We start from the raw sequence: 19,029 nt of genomic DNA on the forward strand, positions 1-19,029 counted from the left end.
CGGCAGTAGTTGGCCACACAGTTGAGGTATGAGAGTATTCATTTCTAACTGTGTCCTGGAGTCCAAAGAAGAAGTAAAACAATCAACACATCCTTTATGATAATATACTGTAAACGCATAAATACATAAGCATAACAGATTCAGATATACAACCTTATATATCACAACACTTAAATACTCAAAACGGTGGTATTTACAAGTGTACACATATACTGTACACATATTACAATCAGAAGCAAATACTACGACCTCTGTCTATGAACTAAACAGATGAGTGGCTTATCCTTACAAGGCTACATTCATATTATATCATTATACTACAATCTAAATCAGATTAATCATTATGTGCTCCATTGCCCTTGCCAGAATCGGTTCAAAACCATATTCAAAATTCACTGTCCTTTTATAGAAAGGATAGTGTCTGAAATAAATAGTAAAAATGCTTTATTAAATATGTATTTCTGCAAAGCAATTCCTCCTGCTCTCTGAGTAGATGTCCAGAAGTTCTATAACTTGACCCAGTCTAAAGTCGTTACCCAGAAGAGACTAGTCGTGACCAGCCGTTTGGGAAATAATGCTGTAAAGTCACAGCGCATATAAATGTGGTATGAAGGCTATAAAGACCTTCCAGTCTGTCTACTCATCACATCTCTTTCTCCTTCTTGTATTTTTGGTCGAATAGCGCACAAATGTCCAGCATGGCCTGTCAAATATTCTGTCCAAAGCGGTACGAGCCCTACAGAGAACAAGACAGTTGTTTGACCTGATAAATATCCACCTAAATTGCCATTAAGGTAATATGTGAGGGCTATATACTGCATGGTTCAGTAGGTTTGTGTAGTGTTAGACAGTGGTCTCACCGTCTCAGGGCTGGTGAACTTGCTGGAGATGTGGAATGTGATGAGGTTCTCTCCTACAATGATGTAAGAGACGCCATAGCCGTCATCAGCCACATGGGGGCACAGGAGAGACATCAGTACCACTCAACCCTAACTCTGACCACTTCATAGAAGTAAAAGCAGATGTAGAAAAAGTAACAGAGGACACAATGGCAGTAGAACTTGAGATTCTGGTACCAGCTAATTTCTTACCAAATGTGTATGTCTGTGTGTGCGGGCGTGCGACAGACTCACAGGGCCGAACCCTCCTCCTGCGCCCACGTATCTGGGGAACTTGTTGATGTCGACCATGTTGAGCTGCTGTTGAGGAGTCTGACTAGTGGACAACCTCCAGGGCTCTGACAACACCTAAACAGAGGAAGAAGGGGGGGCGCCAAAGTATCACTTAACACATATAATGGTGTTAACATCACACACACACACCTGTTTGAGGAATGGTGAGTCGATGCTGAGGTACTTAATGTAGAGACAGAAGAGGTGTCTGTCGATGCCAGAGCCTGTCATGGCCAGACGGTACATGTTTTGGTGTTTGTCTGCAGCCTTTCGGAAGAGGTCCAACCTTTGGGCACTCTTTCCACAGAGACAACAGAGGATATTCAATCAAAACCTAGATCCAGCTCAAAAACACAACGGATAGAGCAGTGGTGGCCAACCCTCCACCTGGAGAGCTACTTAGTGTGCAGGTACTTGCTGCAGCCCTACTCAGACACACCTGATTCTACTTATCAGCTGTTTATCAGCACCTTGATTGGCTGAATCAGGTATGTTAGTGCAAGGCTGGAGCAAAAGCAAAAAGTGCATAGCCAGTAGCTGGCCGAGTTCAGAGATCAGAGTCCAGAAACAGACATTTGGGTCCTGGTCACCTAGTTCTCAGAGTCAGAGTGACCTGAGCCTTACTGGCAGAGTTACATCATGTCACTCTCTATCAGTAACTCCCACAGATAAGTCTACTGACTGTGGAACTACTGACCTGCAGTGCTGCACCCACACTGTGTTTAACATCAGATACAGTCAAACGTCTGATGGTCTATGTCTAGCATGTATAGCAGGTACAGTTGAAGTCGGAAGTTTACATACACTTAGGTTGAAGTCATTAAAACTCGTTTTTCAACCACTCCACAATATTCTTGTTAACAAACTGTAGTTTTGGCAAGTCGGTTAGGACATCTACTTTGTGCATGACACATGTAATTTTTCCAACAATTTTTTACAGACAGATTATTTTACTTAGAATTCAATGTATCACAATTCCAGTGGGTCAGAAGTTTACATACACTAAGTTGACTGTGCCTTTAAACAGCTTGGAAAATTCCAGAAAATTACGTCATGGCTTTAGAAGCTTCTGATAGGCTAATTGACATCATTTGAGTCAATTGGAGGTGTACCTGTGGAAGTATTTCAAGGCCTATCTTCAAACTCAGTGCCTCTTTGCTTGATATCATGGGAAAATCTAAAGAAATCAACCAAGACCTCAGAAAAAAAATTGTAGACCTCCACAAGTCTGGTTCATCCTTGGGAGCAATTTCCAAAACGCCTGAAGGTACAACGTTCATCTGTACAAACAATAGTACGCAAGTATAAACACCATGGGACCACGCAGCCGTCAAACAGCTCAGGAAGGAGACGCGTTCTGTCTCCTAGAGATGAACGTACTTTGGTGCGAAAAGTGCAAATCAATCCCAGAACAACAGCAAAGGACCTTGTGAAGATGCTGGAGGAAACAGGTACAAAAGTATCTATATCCACAGTAAAACAAGTCCTATATCGACATAACCTGAATGGCCGCTCAGCAAGGAAGAAGCCACTGCTCCAAAACCACCATAAAAAAGCCAGACTACGGTTTGCAACTGCACATGGGGACAAAGATCGTAGCTTTTGGAGAAATGTCCTCTGGTCTGATGAAACAAAAATATAACTGTTTGGCCATAATGACCATCGTTATTGTTTGGAGGAAAAAGGGGGAACTTGCAAGCCGAAGAACACCATCCCAACCGTGAAGCACGGGAGTAGCAGCATCATGATGTTGGGGTGCTTTGCTGCAGGAGGGACTGCTGCACTTCACAAAATAGATGGCATCATGAGGAAGGACAATTATGTGGATATATTGAAGCAACATCTCAAGACATCAGTCAGGAAGTTAAAGCTTGGTCGCAAATGGGTCTTCCAAATGGACAATGACCCCAAGCATACTTCCAAAGTTGTGGCAAAATGGCTTAAGGACAACAAAGTCAAGGTATTGGAGTGGCCATCACAAAGCCCTGACCTCAATCCTATAGAAAATTTGTGGGCAGAACTGAAAAAGCGTGTGCGAGCAAGGAGGCCTACAAACCTGACTAAGTTACACCAGCTCTGTCAGGAGCAATGGGCCAAAATTCACCCAACTTATTGTGGGAAGCTTGTGGAAGGCTCCCCGAAACGTTTGACCCAAGTTAAACAATTTAAAGGCAATGCTACCAAATACTAATTGAGTGTATGTAAACTTCTGACCCACTGGGAATGTGATGAAAGAAATAAAATCTGAAATAAATAATTCTCTCTACTATTATTCTGACATTTCACATTCTTAAAATAAAGTGGTGATCCTAACTGCCCTACGACAGGGAATTTTTATTAGGATTAAATGTCAGGAATTGTGAAAAACTGAGTTTAAATGCATTTGGCTAAGGTGTATGTAAACTTGCGACTTCAACTGTAAGTGGAAGGTGACTGTTCCTGCACTTGTGTTGTCATTAGTGCATTCTATACTGCCTCTGACATGATTAACAAAGGCGTGTCCTCACCGTAGTGTTCTTGTCCTCCATGGCTCTGACGAAGGCTGTGGACTCTGAGGTGCAGGAGCGAACCGTCTCTGTCCGACCCTCACAGAACATCCGGGTCATCGAGGCCTCATACGTCAGACAGAACTCCCCCTTATCCTACAACACATATACAACAAATACATTCAGATGCATTGCTAGGGACGTGATAGTGTCTTGTGTTGTTAATGTTAACCCAATCATTGTGTTGTGTTGTTTGTCTGGTATGATTCGTTGACATCAGGTCAGGTGTCATGACAAAATGCACACACATATGCACGCACACACAGTCATACCCTGAATTGGGCCAGATGCAGTGCTAGCTGTATGAAGGCATCAGGACTGGTCGTACTGTCATTGATCAGGCCTTTCCCAAACTCGTCAAACAGACAGCCATGGAAGTCCACGTCATCAGCTATCTCTTTGGCAACAATGTAGGAATCCTCGATGATGACCACCTGGCACTGAGGGAGGAGGAGAGACCAGGGGACATACAGGGTCAGACAAGACACAGGGCAGAGAGAATTTGCATTCATCCCTTTTCCTCTTTACTAAAGGTACAACTTTTATCCCTAACACATTAGAAGCCATACCTCCAGTGGAATGTCCCATTGTAGTTTGGCGGGGGGAGGCAGGCCCTTGTTGATGTCTTTTTTGCAGTGCCCCTCTGTGTAGCCCAGATGGAATCAGTCTGTTGCTAGGACATACTACACAGAGATAGCACAGCAATCATTAGACTCACACAACACACATCCCAATTAATCATGTCAAGTTGGCTGGATGTCCTTTGGATGGTGGACCATTCTTGATACACACAGGAAACTGTTGAGTATGTGTGCCCCTGTGTGTGTGTGTGCAGGTGTGTTTGCACGTGCGCTTTCATGCCTATGTGTGTATACCTGTTGCCGGCTATGAGGGCAGCCAGTTTGAGTTCCCCAGGCTGTGGCACTGTGGTGTCGTTGAGGATCCTCTGGAACTGAGTCTCCAGCTCGGAGGGCCAGAGGTGACGTCCCCCATAGTACAGCCACACCTTAAAGAAGCGCCCCTTATGGTACACCACCAGGTGCTGAACAAAGTCTGGACCATGGAGTAGGAGAGGGGGAGAGGAGAGGACATAGAACATTATTTGGGGGGTGGGAGGATGCACATAACGCTTCTCTTGAATTATAGCTTTTGTCTAAGATCGTCGGAAGATGTGTCTGACACAAATGCATGATCATATTTAGTCATGCAACTACCCAGCGATAGACTAATAGTGTTATGCCCCCAGCAGGCAGCAGTGTGCTCACCTGTCTCTATACCAGGAATACGTGTGGTGTTGAACATCCTCTCCATCTGATAAGAACACATGGGCACCACCCCCAGAGCCCTCAACTAGAGAGAGAAAGACAGAGAGGGAGAGAGAGAAAAGAGAGAGAGAGAAAAGAGAGAGTGGGAAAAGACAGAGAGAGAGAGAGAAAGAGAGAGAGAGAGGGGGAAAAGACAGAGAGAGAGAGAGAGAGAGAGAAAAGAGAAAAGAGTGGGGTTACTTTAGTAGAGTAGAAATAAGTCAAAGGCAGTGGGAGGATGATTTAGGTTAACAGATAAGGAGGAGGAAGATGACCTGGGTTATTTAGGGGGTAGAGAGAGGACCGAGTGTCAAAGGGGAAATGGGGGAGCGAACTAAATACTCTCAGGGGTACAGAGAGGGAGAGAAGGGGGGTGAGAGAGACAGAGATAGGGGTTTTCCTTACCGGTGCATGTTCTCCTCTCTCTAGTTTGCGGCGGTACTGCAGCATAGCGTGAACCACATTCCCTGCTCGAGCTGCCTGTCTGTGTGTGGGAGTCACGTACAGCAGATCCTAAATCAGATCATCAATACAGCATTAGGGAAGGGTTACTGGATGCATCTTAAATAACGCTACCAACACTATTGTTTAATGTAACCTAACATGACACGTTGAAACAATCGGAATTGGCCACCACCTCCATCTGGTTGTACTGATCATCATCCAGCAGAGGGCGAACTGACTCCAGGTACTGCAAGGTCATAGAGCATTATATTATATAATACTGATATGTAGTGTACATATACGGTTCTACACTGGTCCTGGTCTCTCCTGAACAAATTATCAGTTTGATATTTTATTTCAACCAAGCATATGAGACACATAAACACCTCTCTTTCTCTCACCCTGGTTATGGTGTCGTCCACACTAGGCACAGGTAGTCTGGGTAGGGAGGTCTGGATGCTGTAGAGGAGTGGTCTGCGCCCAGAGAACATCTTCACCAGACTCTGAGGAGAAACAACACACCACAATGACTGGGTTAATTGTCAGAATAATCAAATACTGAGCTCAGACAAGATATTGTCTTGATTCTGAGCTATGAGTGGGCCTCCTGGATCTCAGTTGGTAGAGCGTGGCACTTGCAACGCCAGGGTTGTGGGTTTGATTCCCACGGGGGGCCAGTATGAAAAATGTATGCACTCACTAACTGTAAGTCGCTCTGGATAAGAGTGTCTGCTAAATTACTAAAATGTAAAAATATGAGTGAGCTGCTCTTTTGATCATGTTGATTTTGAAATAGAGACATTTGACAGAGGTACCAGCCAGAGTTTGGTGCAGAAGCTCATTTTGCTGTGGGACTCGAAGATCCAGGAGTGGTAGGAGAGAAGGGCCTTGAGAGTGTACCTCCGCGTGAGGATGAGAGAGAGCCACAGCCCTGTGGCAAACAGGATGGCACTTAGCACTGTCTGGGTCTGCACTGTCATGTAGCCACTGAAGAGAGGAGAGATGAGATAGGGGAGAGGAGAAAATACAGTCAGGTACTGCAGCAAGCACATTATTTAAAATTGTTTTAAAATGGAATGGCACTCATCACTGTCTGGGTCTGCTCTGCACTGTCTGTAGCCACTGGACACAGGAGAGAACACAACTTTACCTCATTGTATCACAACAAAATAGCATTAGGCAAAATATCTAACCATCAATCAATCTAAATTATGTTTATTGTCCTTCACCGGGAATTTCTTTCCACAGATAACCACAGGTCGAAAAGAAGCTGCATTGCTGTTCCCCAATGCATGTTCATCATTGTGTTATTTTCTCACAGACCTGACAGACAGGGTCCTCTTGATGGTGTCTATCATTCCCAGTGATGGGTCTTTCCTGGCATACATTGTGCTCATGATGGCTATCACCACAATCAGCCAACTGGATGGGCTGGCAGTGTAGACCCCTGTCAATATCCCATTCTGAAATAAAATAATATAATTCAATGTTCATTTAGATAGTTAGCCTACAAACAGACCAACAAGGCTATTCCTAGATGTGCAAGCATTTGTCCCAGCCCAGCAGTAGGCTACACACACCTGAATCAATCAAGGCAATAATAATAACTTGAATAAGTTGTTTTATTGCTGGACTGCAACAAAAACCAAGCTAGCTATCAGGTTCAGGATTGGTAATGACTGTAGGGCTACTTAATAATTGGAAAACAAACCTTAAATCTTATGGCGCGCTTTCTCCATGACGTCACTCCCGACAGGTAGATGTGTTTGAGTACCTCGCGGCTCAGGTGGAGGTCGATACCGTCTGGGGTGACGGTGAACTGGAAGCCAACTGCCTGATGTGCCTCTGCCATCCCGGTGACGTCGAAGACCCTGTTAAAAAAAGAGCAAGATATAGACAGAGAGGCGTTTAACTTTTTTAACCCTAAATGAGCCAACATATTTTTATCTTAAAAGTGCCAACAGGGGTCGAGTTTTACCCCAAATTGGTAATGATTGCAAAGAGACACTGTCTGTCAAGTAGTAACACTTTCTTTCATTAACTTTTTGTAACACGTTATTGGTTTTAATTCCCCAAAATAAGTATATATTTTTAAATGATCACACATTTATGGTCAAATTCGATGTTTTTGTATGTTTTTCATGTTTTTAACAGTTACTTTGATCAAATTCATCCATAGCAACTTGTCCTGAAAATGTTTATGTTATTCATTTAAAGTGTTGTATTTCTGTGATCTGTCTGACGTACCGGTATGACCTAAGATAGCCACCGATATGGGCGTTATAGGCGATATGGGCGCCGGTGCCGTTAGACTTTTATCTATAACTTTTTAAACTCTATGGACTATCAACTAATTTCCAATTGCATCTGAACTTGGTATATAGACATTGACTGGAATCTAAATATGTTTTTACATTTTTCAGTTATTTTTTTGTTCTAGTGGTTGCCACGCCCCCACTCTGGGGTGGCTCCATATCTATATATTTTTAGGGTACATATATCTACATCTTGATTATCATATATTTTATCATAAAGTGCACTATTGAGTCAACATTTTCAGCTTAGTCTTGCACCACTAGTATACAAAAGAGAGGTTATTTTTAATTCCTCCATATTAAAGGTCCAATGCAGCCATTTTTATCTCAATATCAACTTATTTCTGGGTAACAATTAAGTTACTGTTATTGTTTTCAATTAAAATAGTCAACAATAAATAAAAATAGCTTTATAGCAGGAAGCAATTTCTCAAGCAAGACTGTCTAGGACTGTCTGGGAGGGGTCTGAGTGAGGGGCCTAATTAGAGGAGCCTAATGGGAGGGATAGGTCTCCTGAAAACTAACTGTTATTGGCAGAGAGGAGGGCAAACTGTATTTGTTATTGGTCTATCAACTTCTACTGCTTGATGATGTCGCCGGCGGTCCAAAACCCCGCCCATGCAAAACAAGCAAACATTTCAGGAGGCCTTTTCAAACAGCTCTTACACTAAAAGCGCATTATCATCATTTTCACAATTTCACAGTATTATTCCAACTTCATTGTGTGACGATATATATAATATATAAAATCTGCAATTATCAAATAGAGCACGCCAGCTTCTATTCCTAAAAACCTGGAAATGGGTTATTTCTGGTTTGTTCAGCCATTCCCATGGGGGAAATGAATGGGGAAAGAATGGGGTTTTGGGATAAATGCTGACAATAAGGTCTGAGGTTAACACAGGCTTAAGCCTGTCGCACAAATATATAATGACGCCATCTTGTGACGTTTTTGTTAATTTAGATGTTCGGCAGGGTTTTTTTCAGCTCTTTGCCACACACATTTTTTCTTGAGACAAGTTTAAGTTTGGTAGCCAATGTATAAGACCTCCTAAGCCTGTGTTTACCACAGACCTTATTTTCGGCATTTATCCAAAAACTCTCCAAAAAAACCATTCATTTTCCCATAGGCTTTGGCCAACGAGCCATGGCGGAGTTAGTGCCTACTAAAAGACGCCATTACTATTGCTCTATAGCCTAACGGTCAAAACCAAACCAACTTTAGGCTAACGGGTGGGAATGGATGCATGCGGGAATGAAGTCGAACCTTCATCAATTTCAGGTGAGAGAAACGTTCATTTTCATAGACTCATGGAAACAATGACTAAGAAATAGCCCTAGGCAGCCCTTTTGTAATTTCAAGGATTAGTTTAATATTTTCAAACTGTATGTGGAGGTCATAAGTCTGTTTATGTTGTGGCCCGGTTGACTGACAAGTTTGGCTTGAATTTCTTTTTCCATGTCATATACCGGGCCGGCAGCCAAGTAGGGTAAAGTTGAAACGGCAGTTATAGAGGCCGGCGTAGCCTAGGTTGCTGGCATGCGCTCAGAAGTAGGACCGGTTTCTAAATATAAACACTGCAGACTAGGAAGGGTATGTCTACTACTCCCCCAACCACATAACAAAACATATTGCATGGTGTATTCCTAAAAAATATTTGAATAAATAGATAATCAGTGCCATAATACAGTGCCAAATACATAATACAGTGCCATCAATGCCAAATGGATATTTATCCAGTATAGCTTTACAATATGTATCCGGTCAGTTAAAAGTTTAGATTTAGTTACATTTAGTTTTTAACAATATCAACTGAAGAATGACACAATTCATTCCCTTCAGCTAACATTTACATTTTCAAATCAATTGTGATGATGCAGACTTCCTATGAATAAACGTTCCTTTAGCCTGTTACACACACTTATTGTACGGCACAAGGGGGCCTAGAGAATAACTAACTTTTGGCTTGCTTTTGTTTGTCAAACATCTGAAATGTTTCCCATAGCTATCAGGTGCATAGATGGTGACACCCAACCAGCACCAGCAACACATCCATATGGTAACTATACTAGGGTACAGTATTACATACTTAAGTGTTTCTCAGAGTCATGGACAGCTACAGTAGGCTAAGAAATTATACATAATAGCAATCCAAAAACCAAACATTCAGTAATTCAATACCTTGAAAATGGATTCAATTCAAGCTTGCTGAAGTGAAACAGAATCAGGCAGTGACTTTGGTTTCTCACAGTGGAATTCCTCTGGACTGGGGCTGAGCACTCTCTGTATGTGTGCTGCCTCTGTGCTCTGTGTGTGACTCCTATGCCCTTGGAGCGGCTTTCCTCAGGTACTGAGAGCAAAATGCTACCCCCTTTCTGTAACTGGACACCATCTAGAGCTAGACTGTATCCTCACGTGCCTGCTGATCACATAGCGTTCAAACCCCTACAGAGTACCGCTAGAAATACCTGATGTTTATTCATCAATCTATTTACGTGTATATTATGTTTTGGCCGTGGTAACCAGTGACAAATGGTTAATTCATAATTCATAGTTATGAGGCAGGTTTTGAGGCAAGTTTAATCTCTCTGTGAACAATGTGTCTATCATGGCTGTGTTATGTAATAACCCACCATGTTCCATTTTTGTGTCACTACACCTGTGGACACTCACTGTTTTTTTTAAGGGTTTGACAGGCTTTAAGCTTTAGGCAGTCAACCAAGTGTCCTGGGATTATTTTAGGATCGATGGCTTTATGTTTCAAATACATGTAATTCTCCTTTAACCTCTATATCACAAATACATTTGTCACAAAGTGCTTATTAGTAAGTCAACCTCCCAAAAGAGTAAACAAAGGCAACAGTAGCTATGTTTCAATCCAATTGGCAACAGATCTTCATACGAATATTCCAAAATCTGCATAAAGAAAATATGCGCATTTCCCACCAGTGGTGTTTCCACCAAACTGACATGCATCTGTAAAAAATCAGTATGTGATGATGTAGTGCACACAAAATGTAGTTTTTCGCTCAAGTTTTCATGTACCGAATAAAAATCTATAGTTCAATGTGTTTCTATGCCTATCAAAGTTTTTGTGTTTTGTCACAAAAACTGTTGCATTAAATAGCAAATGTGCCTACTCTGTGCTTGGCATGTTGGCTCTAGCCAAGAGCTGGCAGATACAGTGTGGGTAGGCTGTGCGCAGTGTATGGGTAGGCTAGTGAGTCTACATGATGAGAATATTATGGCAGACAGAATATTTTTAATTCTCAAATGGCAGTCAAGCATCAATCATCATGTCACCCTCAACATTTATTGGAAAGAAGCATCAAACTCATCACCGTGCACTTATGTGAAGTTCATCATAACTTATTTCATCTGTAGCCTAATAAACTGCATGGTTTCCCGAGTCTTAGTGGTAGGACCACACACCATATCATCGTGTGACTCCAAGTTTACTTCGATATGATGGATATTATATCAATATTTGCACATAAAGTCGTTTCCACTGCATCGCCTTCTCTCACATAATTAATTTTACCAACAAAAAAAGATCCCACCATGTTGAACGCACAGATTATCTGTCAGCATTTATACAATTGTACCAAAACGTCCTGTTTTCACTACATCTCTCGTGATTTTTTTAAAATATGGTATGACTTCACTCGCATAAAAACTGTGGATGGAAACGTGGTTACTGGCAAAGAGAAACTCCCTAGGAAACCTTTAAAAGGAACCTGACTAAGAAGAAAACGAGACTGGGAGCCCATTCTCCTCTGGGTAAAGATTTAAGAGACTGCCAGACCGGTAGGATTGTCTAGCGTCTGCTGGCGAGAGTACTTTGCACCTCTGAACAGAGTGTTGGCTGTAATTTGCAAACCGAACTCAAACTGATTCTACATGTAGAAACATGAGAAAATGACAGGAGTCAGTCACCCACCGGCAGACACCACGCCGACAGCAAGTGAATGGCAAACAAACAGCCCCCTACTGTACAGACCGACAATCGGTCCGGTGAGTTACCTCATTTAGAGAAGGCCTACTTTAGTTCAAAAAGTTGTCATGTAAGGCCCTGTGAAAGCAGGGCAAGGCATATTGTTGCTGACACAGAATGGTGAAGTCCACATGTAGCAAAGATCCACCTTGATGATGAGTCTGCGTTTATCCAGAAGCACTAAACAAAAACCTTGGCCTGAACCCCAGAAAGAGCAAGCCAAGGCAAATCAGACTGATTCCTGAAAGTTGTGTCAGAAGGAGAGGTGAAGGAGGGCTTCATAGCGAGTGCAGATGGGTAGAGGAGGGAGGACAGTGAGAGAGAGGGAGTGGAGATCCAGCCTTACAGCAGCGTTGTGTTCTATACCTGGCATGTACACCTGGTCACCCAGCACTGTCCCCTGTCCAGCTAACGCCACCTTCTCAGCCCCTTTCACCTAGGACCAGATACGGGAGGATTAGATAGGTAGGCCTATGGCATTAAAAGCAACTTCATCTCATTCAAGAGAACGCTCAGGTGGTGGTCTCACCTGCCCCCACTGCCCAGACTCCACACAGAATGATGTCACCACATTCTCAGAGTTGTTTCCTCCAATCACAAACAGCCGGTCGGTAGCGCCCAGGAAGTAGAGGCTGGGGAGGTCAGCGTTGGCTTTGGTTAGGGTAGGGAGCAGCTCAGACCATAAATCTGGGAAAGAGAGAGAAAACAGGAGTGTGCATGTCTATCTGTGTGTGTGCGTGCGAATGTGCGTGCATGCGTGTGTTAGGGGCTCAAAGGCTGTTATTGATTTGACTACAGCCTGCAATTGACCAACATGTAAGGTTGCAAGGAACAACTCCACTCAAGATTGAGACTGCTTTACCTTGCCTGGGGTCATACCGTAGTAGCAGCTTTTCTCCAGTCCTCTGGATGTTCCCCAGGACATAGAGACAGGGGCCCAGGCTGGTGGCCAGAGGGAGGTCATGGGACAGGGACATGGTGAACTGTAAGTCAGTCAGAGGCAGAGAGGCGACAAACCTGCAGCAGAGAACACACACACACACCTATAGGTTGGACTAAGAGGTACAGTAGCAACTAGGGCTGTCAGAGTTAATCAGTGAACTCTAGTTAACTTGTAACTTTAGTGGATTTATTTTATTTTATTGTGATTAATCGCATTGTCTGAAAGCATTCAAAATACACTGAAAACATCCTAAATACATAATCTATACAGCTAAAAACAACAATGCGATGTCAAAACAAGTTGACATAGAGGTTAAAGAAAATGTGCTCTATCAATGTACCTGATTTTGCTTACCGTTACCTTGGACAAAATCAAGACATCAATATTCTTGTAATGCTTTTTGTATAAAAAAAATCTTCAATTACAGCTCAATTTGAGCAAATTCTGAATTTGCGATCAATCGTGAATAATAACAGCAAATACCGTGATTAAGTAGAAATGTTTTTATCGTTTGCCAGCCATAGTAGCAACATAATAATACACATCCAGGTAGGGGCCGTATCCTACGTCCATGTGTTGTCCCAGGGGTGGTATCGCTCCACAGCAGTGTAGAGGGCTGTGCTGGAGTCAGGAGTCACCAGAGAGTCCAGGTACCAGCCTCCCACAGCATAGATACAGCCATCACATGACACCGCACTGAAATGCCTCCTGTGCTGTTGGGGAGACAACAGATACAGACACTTAATATTAGTCTTATATAACAATATCATTGACTTTACTAATCCCCTAAGGGGCAATTTAGGCATCATGATTGATTTTCATGAGGTGGATGACTTTCCTGTACCTTGATGAGAGGAGCAGTGGAGACCCAGGTGTTGGTGAAGGGGTTGTACCTAAAGGAGGCCATTTTGAACTCCCAGCCCCTCTTGGCCCGCTGCCTGTAGCCACCGATGAGGTAGAGGTAGTTGAGTAGAACCACTGCGGTGAAGCACCACTTATCAGCCATGAAGGGGAGCTCTGTTATTGGACGCCAGTCACCAGTGACCTCTGACCCATCCAGGGTGAAGAGGTGGCGGGCGGCTTCTGTTTCTAGGTCGTTCCAGGAGGTCAGGTTTTCCTTCCTCACGCAGCAGAGCCGGAGATCACCCTGCCACCTCAGACGGGTCAGTTCAGCCCTGTCTTCAGCCGGCAGACACCTGGCCATGCATTCACAATAAAGAATAATCCATTTTCAATTGAAAGGAGAGTTCACTCCTTGCAACTCAAGATTATTTGCTTGGTGTGGAACTTGAAACCCATGAGGTAGGCCGATTGAATGAGGTCAGGTATTGGGGAATGTCATGCTGTACCTGGTGAGGTGAGGCAGCTCCAGCAGGTGTCTGCTGAGGTAGGAGAACACAGTCGTCTCCAGCTCAGTACAGCAGATGTCCCGGGCCAGAGCCAGGTAGGACAGGCAGGTGTCTGGGGTCAGAACACCAGACAGGGCCAACAGGCACTGCGACACAAAGGCCTCAGCCAGCAGGTAGCTGCCCACCTCCAGAGTCAGAGAGAGAAATAGAGTTATCATACATACAACATTACAAACAATAAACTGCTGGTGCTCTGTGTGATGTGCTGGCCTGGGACAGATTAATTTCCATATGAGTGGAAAATAAAGTATGATATATGGGGAATAAGACTTCCACCCACTTGGATGTGTTCTCCCAGCTCCTCCTGGGGAACGCTGAAGTCATTCCGGAAGCAGAATTCCAGGAGGGAATGGAAGACTGAGGAGGGAATGTGGTCCAGGAGAATCAGGCTCTCTGTGGTCTCTCTCATACTGGACTGGGACAGGGCTCTGAAGTACTCACTACAGTCAGTCAGACGACCAAGGTTCACCTCATACACCCAGATGAAAGAACAAAAAAACATAGATGGAAGGTTATCTTTGTCATTATGTCAAGTTAGGGAAATATTCTGCAGTATGTCTGATGAGACAAACTCAATAATGGAGAAGTGAGGTGTACTATTTCTAAAGGCAATATAGGGATGATGTGATTACATACAGTAGCTGTTAACTTACGTGGAAGGCATGTGTGCTGGTCTGGACTGTAACCATGATTCCACTTCCATCTCCATGGTGATAGGTACGATACGTCTCATTGGTTTGCCACTCCTTTGAAACCCTGTCATACAGTCCTTCACCTGAGTCGCCTGGTGATGTCACCCAGGTGTGTGGCACTGAGAACGGCAATCTCCACACCCTCTCTAAAGCATACTTCAACCACCCGCTGATCCACAGCACCACAACGTTCACATACAGTCTGAAAATACGTATCATACTGAGGAGAAAATATTCTTTACTAATATTAAAGGGAGTTACCTCATCTGTCTCACAAATCTATCTTGTACAGAATTTTCTCTCTCTCAAAACTGTGTTGGGACTAGTCAAAAGAAATCTGTGTCATTTTTTAAAGAATTATGTAATACTTTTGACCAATTATGCTAATATTGTATAACTATTTGTCATAGGAAGAAAAACAGGCCATTGAACAACCTCCTGCTAGAGAGAACTAGTGCGCTTGCATTACACAGAAACAATACAGAGCATGAAGGAAACACACTGAACAGACACTCCATGGTCCTAACACACATTTATCTCCCTGATCCATCGCAGCTCAGATAAGATAACAGTCCAGCAGCAGCAGCTATAATACTAGCCAAACGCCACACACCAGTGGACACACAAAAGAACAATAACAAACGGCAAGAAATACAATAGGCCTACAGCAACTATGACATCCCAAATGTCCATAAATCCTGAATCCAGCTTTGATCCCTGTCTGAGAGCAGAGTAGACACGGTCAGTTATAAAGCCTCTCCTCCATAGACAGTCCAAGCAGTGCTTACATGGAACAGGGTGCAGGAAAACAGATCTACAGGACTGATCTATTTTAGGCATCACAGGGGACTTGTGCCTAATTCCAAATCAACCCCTAGCCCCTACCCCTAGGAACTCCCCATTCCCCTTCCTTCTATGCACTGAAAGGAGGGACTATAAATGTAAGTGATATAGTGAAACTCCCACCTAGTTAAGAGGTGCAGCTATTGCCATATTGAATATCTACCCAATCCTTGCAGATTAGCATTTAGCCTGCTAGTGTGAAATACGACTCCCCTAAACCTGCTGTGAATTTGACCATTAGGGGGAGCTCTGGTTCCTGAACATGTATTGATTTTCTACAGTACAGATACAAGGTGAAAATAACTGTTGCCATACCATTCTATTGAATTTCTAATCATCAATAAATTAATATACATAATCAATCAGGTATCAAGCATGTTTATTAGCTGTTAAATTATAATACTTACACAGCAGTTGCAGTGCAAGGAGGATTTTGGACAGGATTGAGGTGTAATGAAAAGAAAGTTTCTTAAAAATGTAGCTAGATGATGACTCACTGGCTTCTAAACTAGGCAGTTTCATATTCTCTCAAATGTAACATTGGCCTACATCCACAGCAAACATTCTAGTTCTGATAATATAGGGTACATTCATGGGGAAACCTTTATTATAACTGACATACCAAAACTGAGGGCACTGCACTTAGCAAACAAATATACTAAATAATTTATAACATTAGACATTATACTGAACAACATTTTGACATGTTCAAATGATTGCCATTCCAAGGATTTGTTCTATTTATTTATTTAAACCTGATCCCATTTTCATCATCTTTGGATCTGAATTACAAAAGCATGCAGATGATATTACATTTGGTTTTCATAATATGTTAGGCAGACACAAACAGTAGACAAATGCACATTTAAATCAGACACAAAATCTGTTGTTCAAAGTCATGGAAAGTTTTCTTTAACTATTGTGGTTCTTGGTCTGAAATGGAAAAGGACAAACATCTAAACCTTGAGCATAGTCAAACCGTGACAGACAGTTCCATACCAGTTTACTAGTAATGGAACAGCTTTAGAATGAAAGGTAAACCTAGTCAGAAAGCAATGACTTCATAAAAGCCAGACGGCTTTCAGCCCCCCCAAAAAAGGATGACGATATTTAGCACATTCTGATAATGAAAGCTGTTTAGTATATAACTGAGATTATAATTTTTAAAAGCTGCTCTCTGAGATATGTTGTGCAATTAGTTTTCATTGTCTATAAGCTAAACATGTTCCTTTTTTAATCATTTACTTTCACTCCTTTATACATTTGCTCATTTGTCATGCAAACATAAATGTGTCAAATGACCCCCATTGTTGTGAAGAGGTAGAATTACTCTAGAGACTCTTAAAACAGACCGGCTATATAGTTTGACTGGAGAGAATGCTAAAACAGACAGGCTATATAGAGTTTGACTAGAGAGAATGCTAAAACAGGTAGGTCATACATGGAGTTTAGGGCCCATTCAATCAGAACCCGTCATAGAGAAAGGTAAAAAACAACATCCTGTTTAAGAACATATTTGACTTACTATGCAATTGAGCGTCTGCTTTTTTACACAGGGTTAACACTTTCACTGATAGATGAAGATGATCATGAATGTAAACATACAATCTTGCCGGGCAACAAAGTTGATGTGTTCCTCTGGCCACTTGGTTACTAGTTCTGAATGAATAGGACCATCATCTGTGTTCCATACTGTACTACAAAGCAACATATAAATACAGTATGAATGGAGCTCTGAGCTGCAGCTTGATTCTCTACCATGCTGTATTATGTCCATGCCCGCATCCAACACCATGCACAGAACACACATTTAACAAACAAGAACACACATTTAACAAACAAGTTAAGGACAAAACAGACAACACAAAATGAGCATCTTTGGACCCTGAAGTCAAAGGTGTACTGAAGTACAACAAGAATCAGTTCAATTACGAGGTTGGGTTAAAAAAGAAGGTGAGTTGAATGACTGTAAAAGAAAGCATATGAATACAGAACAATCTGACTACATGTTTTGAAAAGAAATGTATGGAACCAGTAGATAATTAATGTAAACAAACAACATGAATTGTTGTTGTGCTTTTTCACTGAATTTCGTATTTCATAGTAGGGGTGGATAAGTGCATTTTGTTGGATTGCAGATACAGTACCAGTCAACAGTTTGGACATGGCTACTCATTCCAGGGTTTTCTTTATTTGTACTATTTTCTACATTGTAGAATAATAGTGAGGACATCAAAACTATGAAATAACACATATGGAATCATGTAGTAACCAAAAAAGTGTTAAACAAATCAAAATATATTTTATATTTGAGATTCTTCAAATAGCCACCCTTTGCCTTGATGACAGCTTTGCACACTCTTCACATTCTCTCAACCAGCTTCATGAGGTAGTCACCTGGAATGCATTTCAATTAACAGGTGTGCCTTCTTAAAAGTTACTTCAATGCATTTGAGCCAATCAGTTGTGACAAGGTAGGGGTGGTATACAGAATATAGCCCTATTTGGTAAAAGACCAAATCCATATTATGGCAAGAACAGCTCAAATTAGCAAAGAGACTCAACAGTCCATCATTACTTTAAGACATGAAGGTCAGTAAATCCAGAAAATGTCAAGAACTTCTTCAAGTGCAGTCGCAAAAACCATCAAGCGCTATGATGAAACTGGCTCCACAGGAAAGGAAGACCCAAATTTACCTCTGCTGCAGAGGATAAATTCATTAGAGTTAACTGCACCTCAGATTGCAACCCAAATAAATGCTTCACCTCAGATTGCAGCCCAAATAAATGCTTCACAGAGTTCAAGTAACAGACACATCTCAACATCAACTGTTCAGAGGAGACTGTGAATCACGCCTTCATGATCATATTGCTGCAAAGAAACCACTACTAAAGGACACAAATAATAAGAAGAGACTTGCTTGGACCAAGAAACATGAGCATTGGACATTAGTCCCCTGTAGCTCAGTTGGTAGAGCATGGCCCTTGCAACGCCTGGGTTGTGGGTTCGTTTCCCACGGGGGGCCAGTGTGAAAATGTATGCACTCACTAACTGTAAGTCGCTCTGGATAAGAGCGTCTGCTAAAATGTAACTGTAGATTAGACCGGTGGAAATCTGTCATTTGGTCTGATGAGTCCAAATTTGAGATTTTTGGTTCCAACCGCCATGTATTTGTGAGACGCAGAGTTGGTGAACGGATGATCTCCGCATGTGTAGATCCCACCGTGAAGCATGGAGGAGGAGGTGTGATGGTGTGGGGGTGCTTTGAAGGTGAAACTGTCTGTGATTTATTTAGAATTCAAGGCACACTTAACCAGCATCGCTACCACAGCATTCTGCAGCGATACGCCATCCCATCTGGTTTG

At 42.4% G+C, this 19,029-nt stretch overlaps 1 protein-coding gene and 1 pseudogene across 1 annotated transcript; both read right to left on the reverse strand.

Annotated features, from left to right (window-relative positions):
- Positions 1–74: 74 nt before the first annotated feature.
- LOC121577407 lies at positions 75–10,851 on the reverse strand (annotated as a pseudogene).
- A 354-nt stretch (positions 10,852–11,205) lies between these two features.
- LOC121576358 (kelch-like protein 42) lies at positions 11,206–15,651 on the reverse strand. The gene is made up of 8 exons (XM_041889442.2): positions 14,782–15,651; positions 14,409–14,597; positions 14,069–14,253; positions 13,564–13,915; positions 13,287–13,432; positions 12,639–12,793; positions 12,306–12,463; positions 11,206–12,212 (listed from the first exon to the last, which is right to left on the reverse strand). Exons 1-8 carry the CDS (start codon positions 15,037–15,039, stop codon positions 12,030–12,032), a joined length of 1,626 nt encoding a protein of 541 aa, XP_041745376.1. The 5' UTR covers positions 15,040–15,651; the 3' UTR covers positions 11,206–12,029.
- Positions 15,652–19,029: the final 3,378 nt, after the last annotated feature.

This window comes from Coregonus clupeaformis, unplaced genomic scaffold (assembly GCF_020615455.1).
Source record: "Coregonus clupeaformis isolate EN_2021a unplaced genomic scaffold, ASM2061545v1 scaf0128, whole genome shotgun sequence".
NCBI classification, from domain to species: domain Eukaryota; kingdom Metazoa; phylum Chordata; class Actinopteri; order Salmoniformes; family Salmonidae; genus Coregonus; species Coregonus clupeaformis.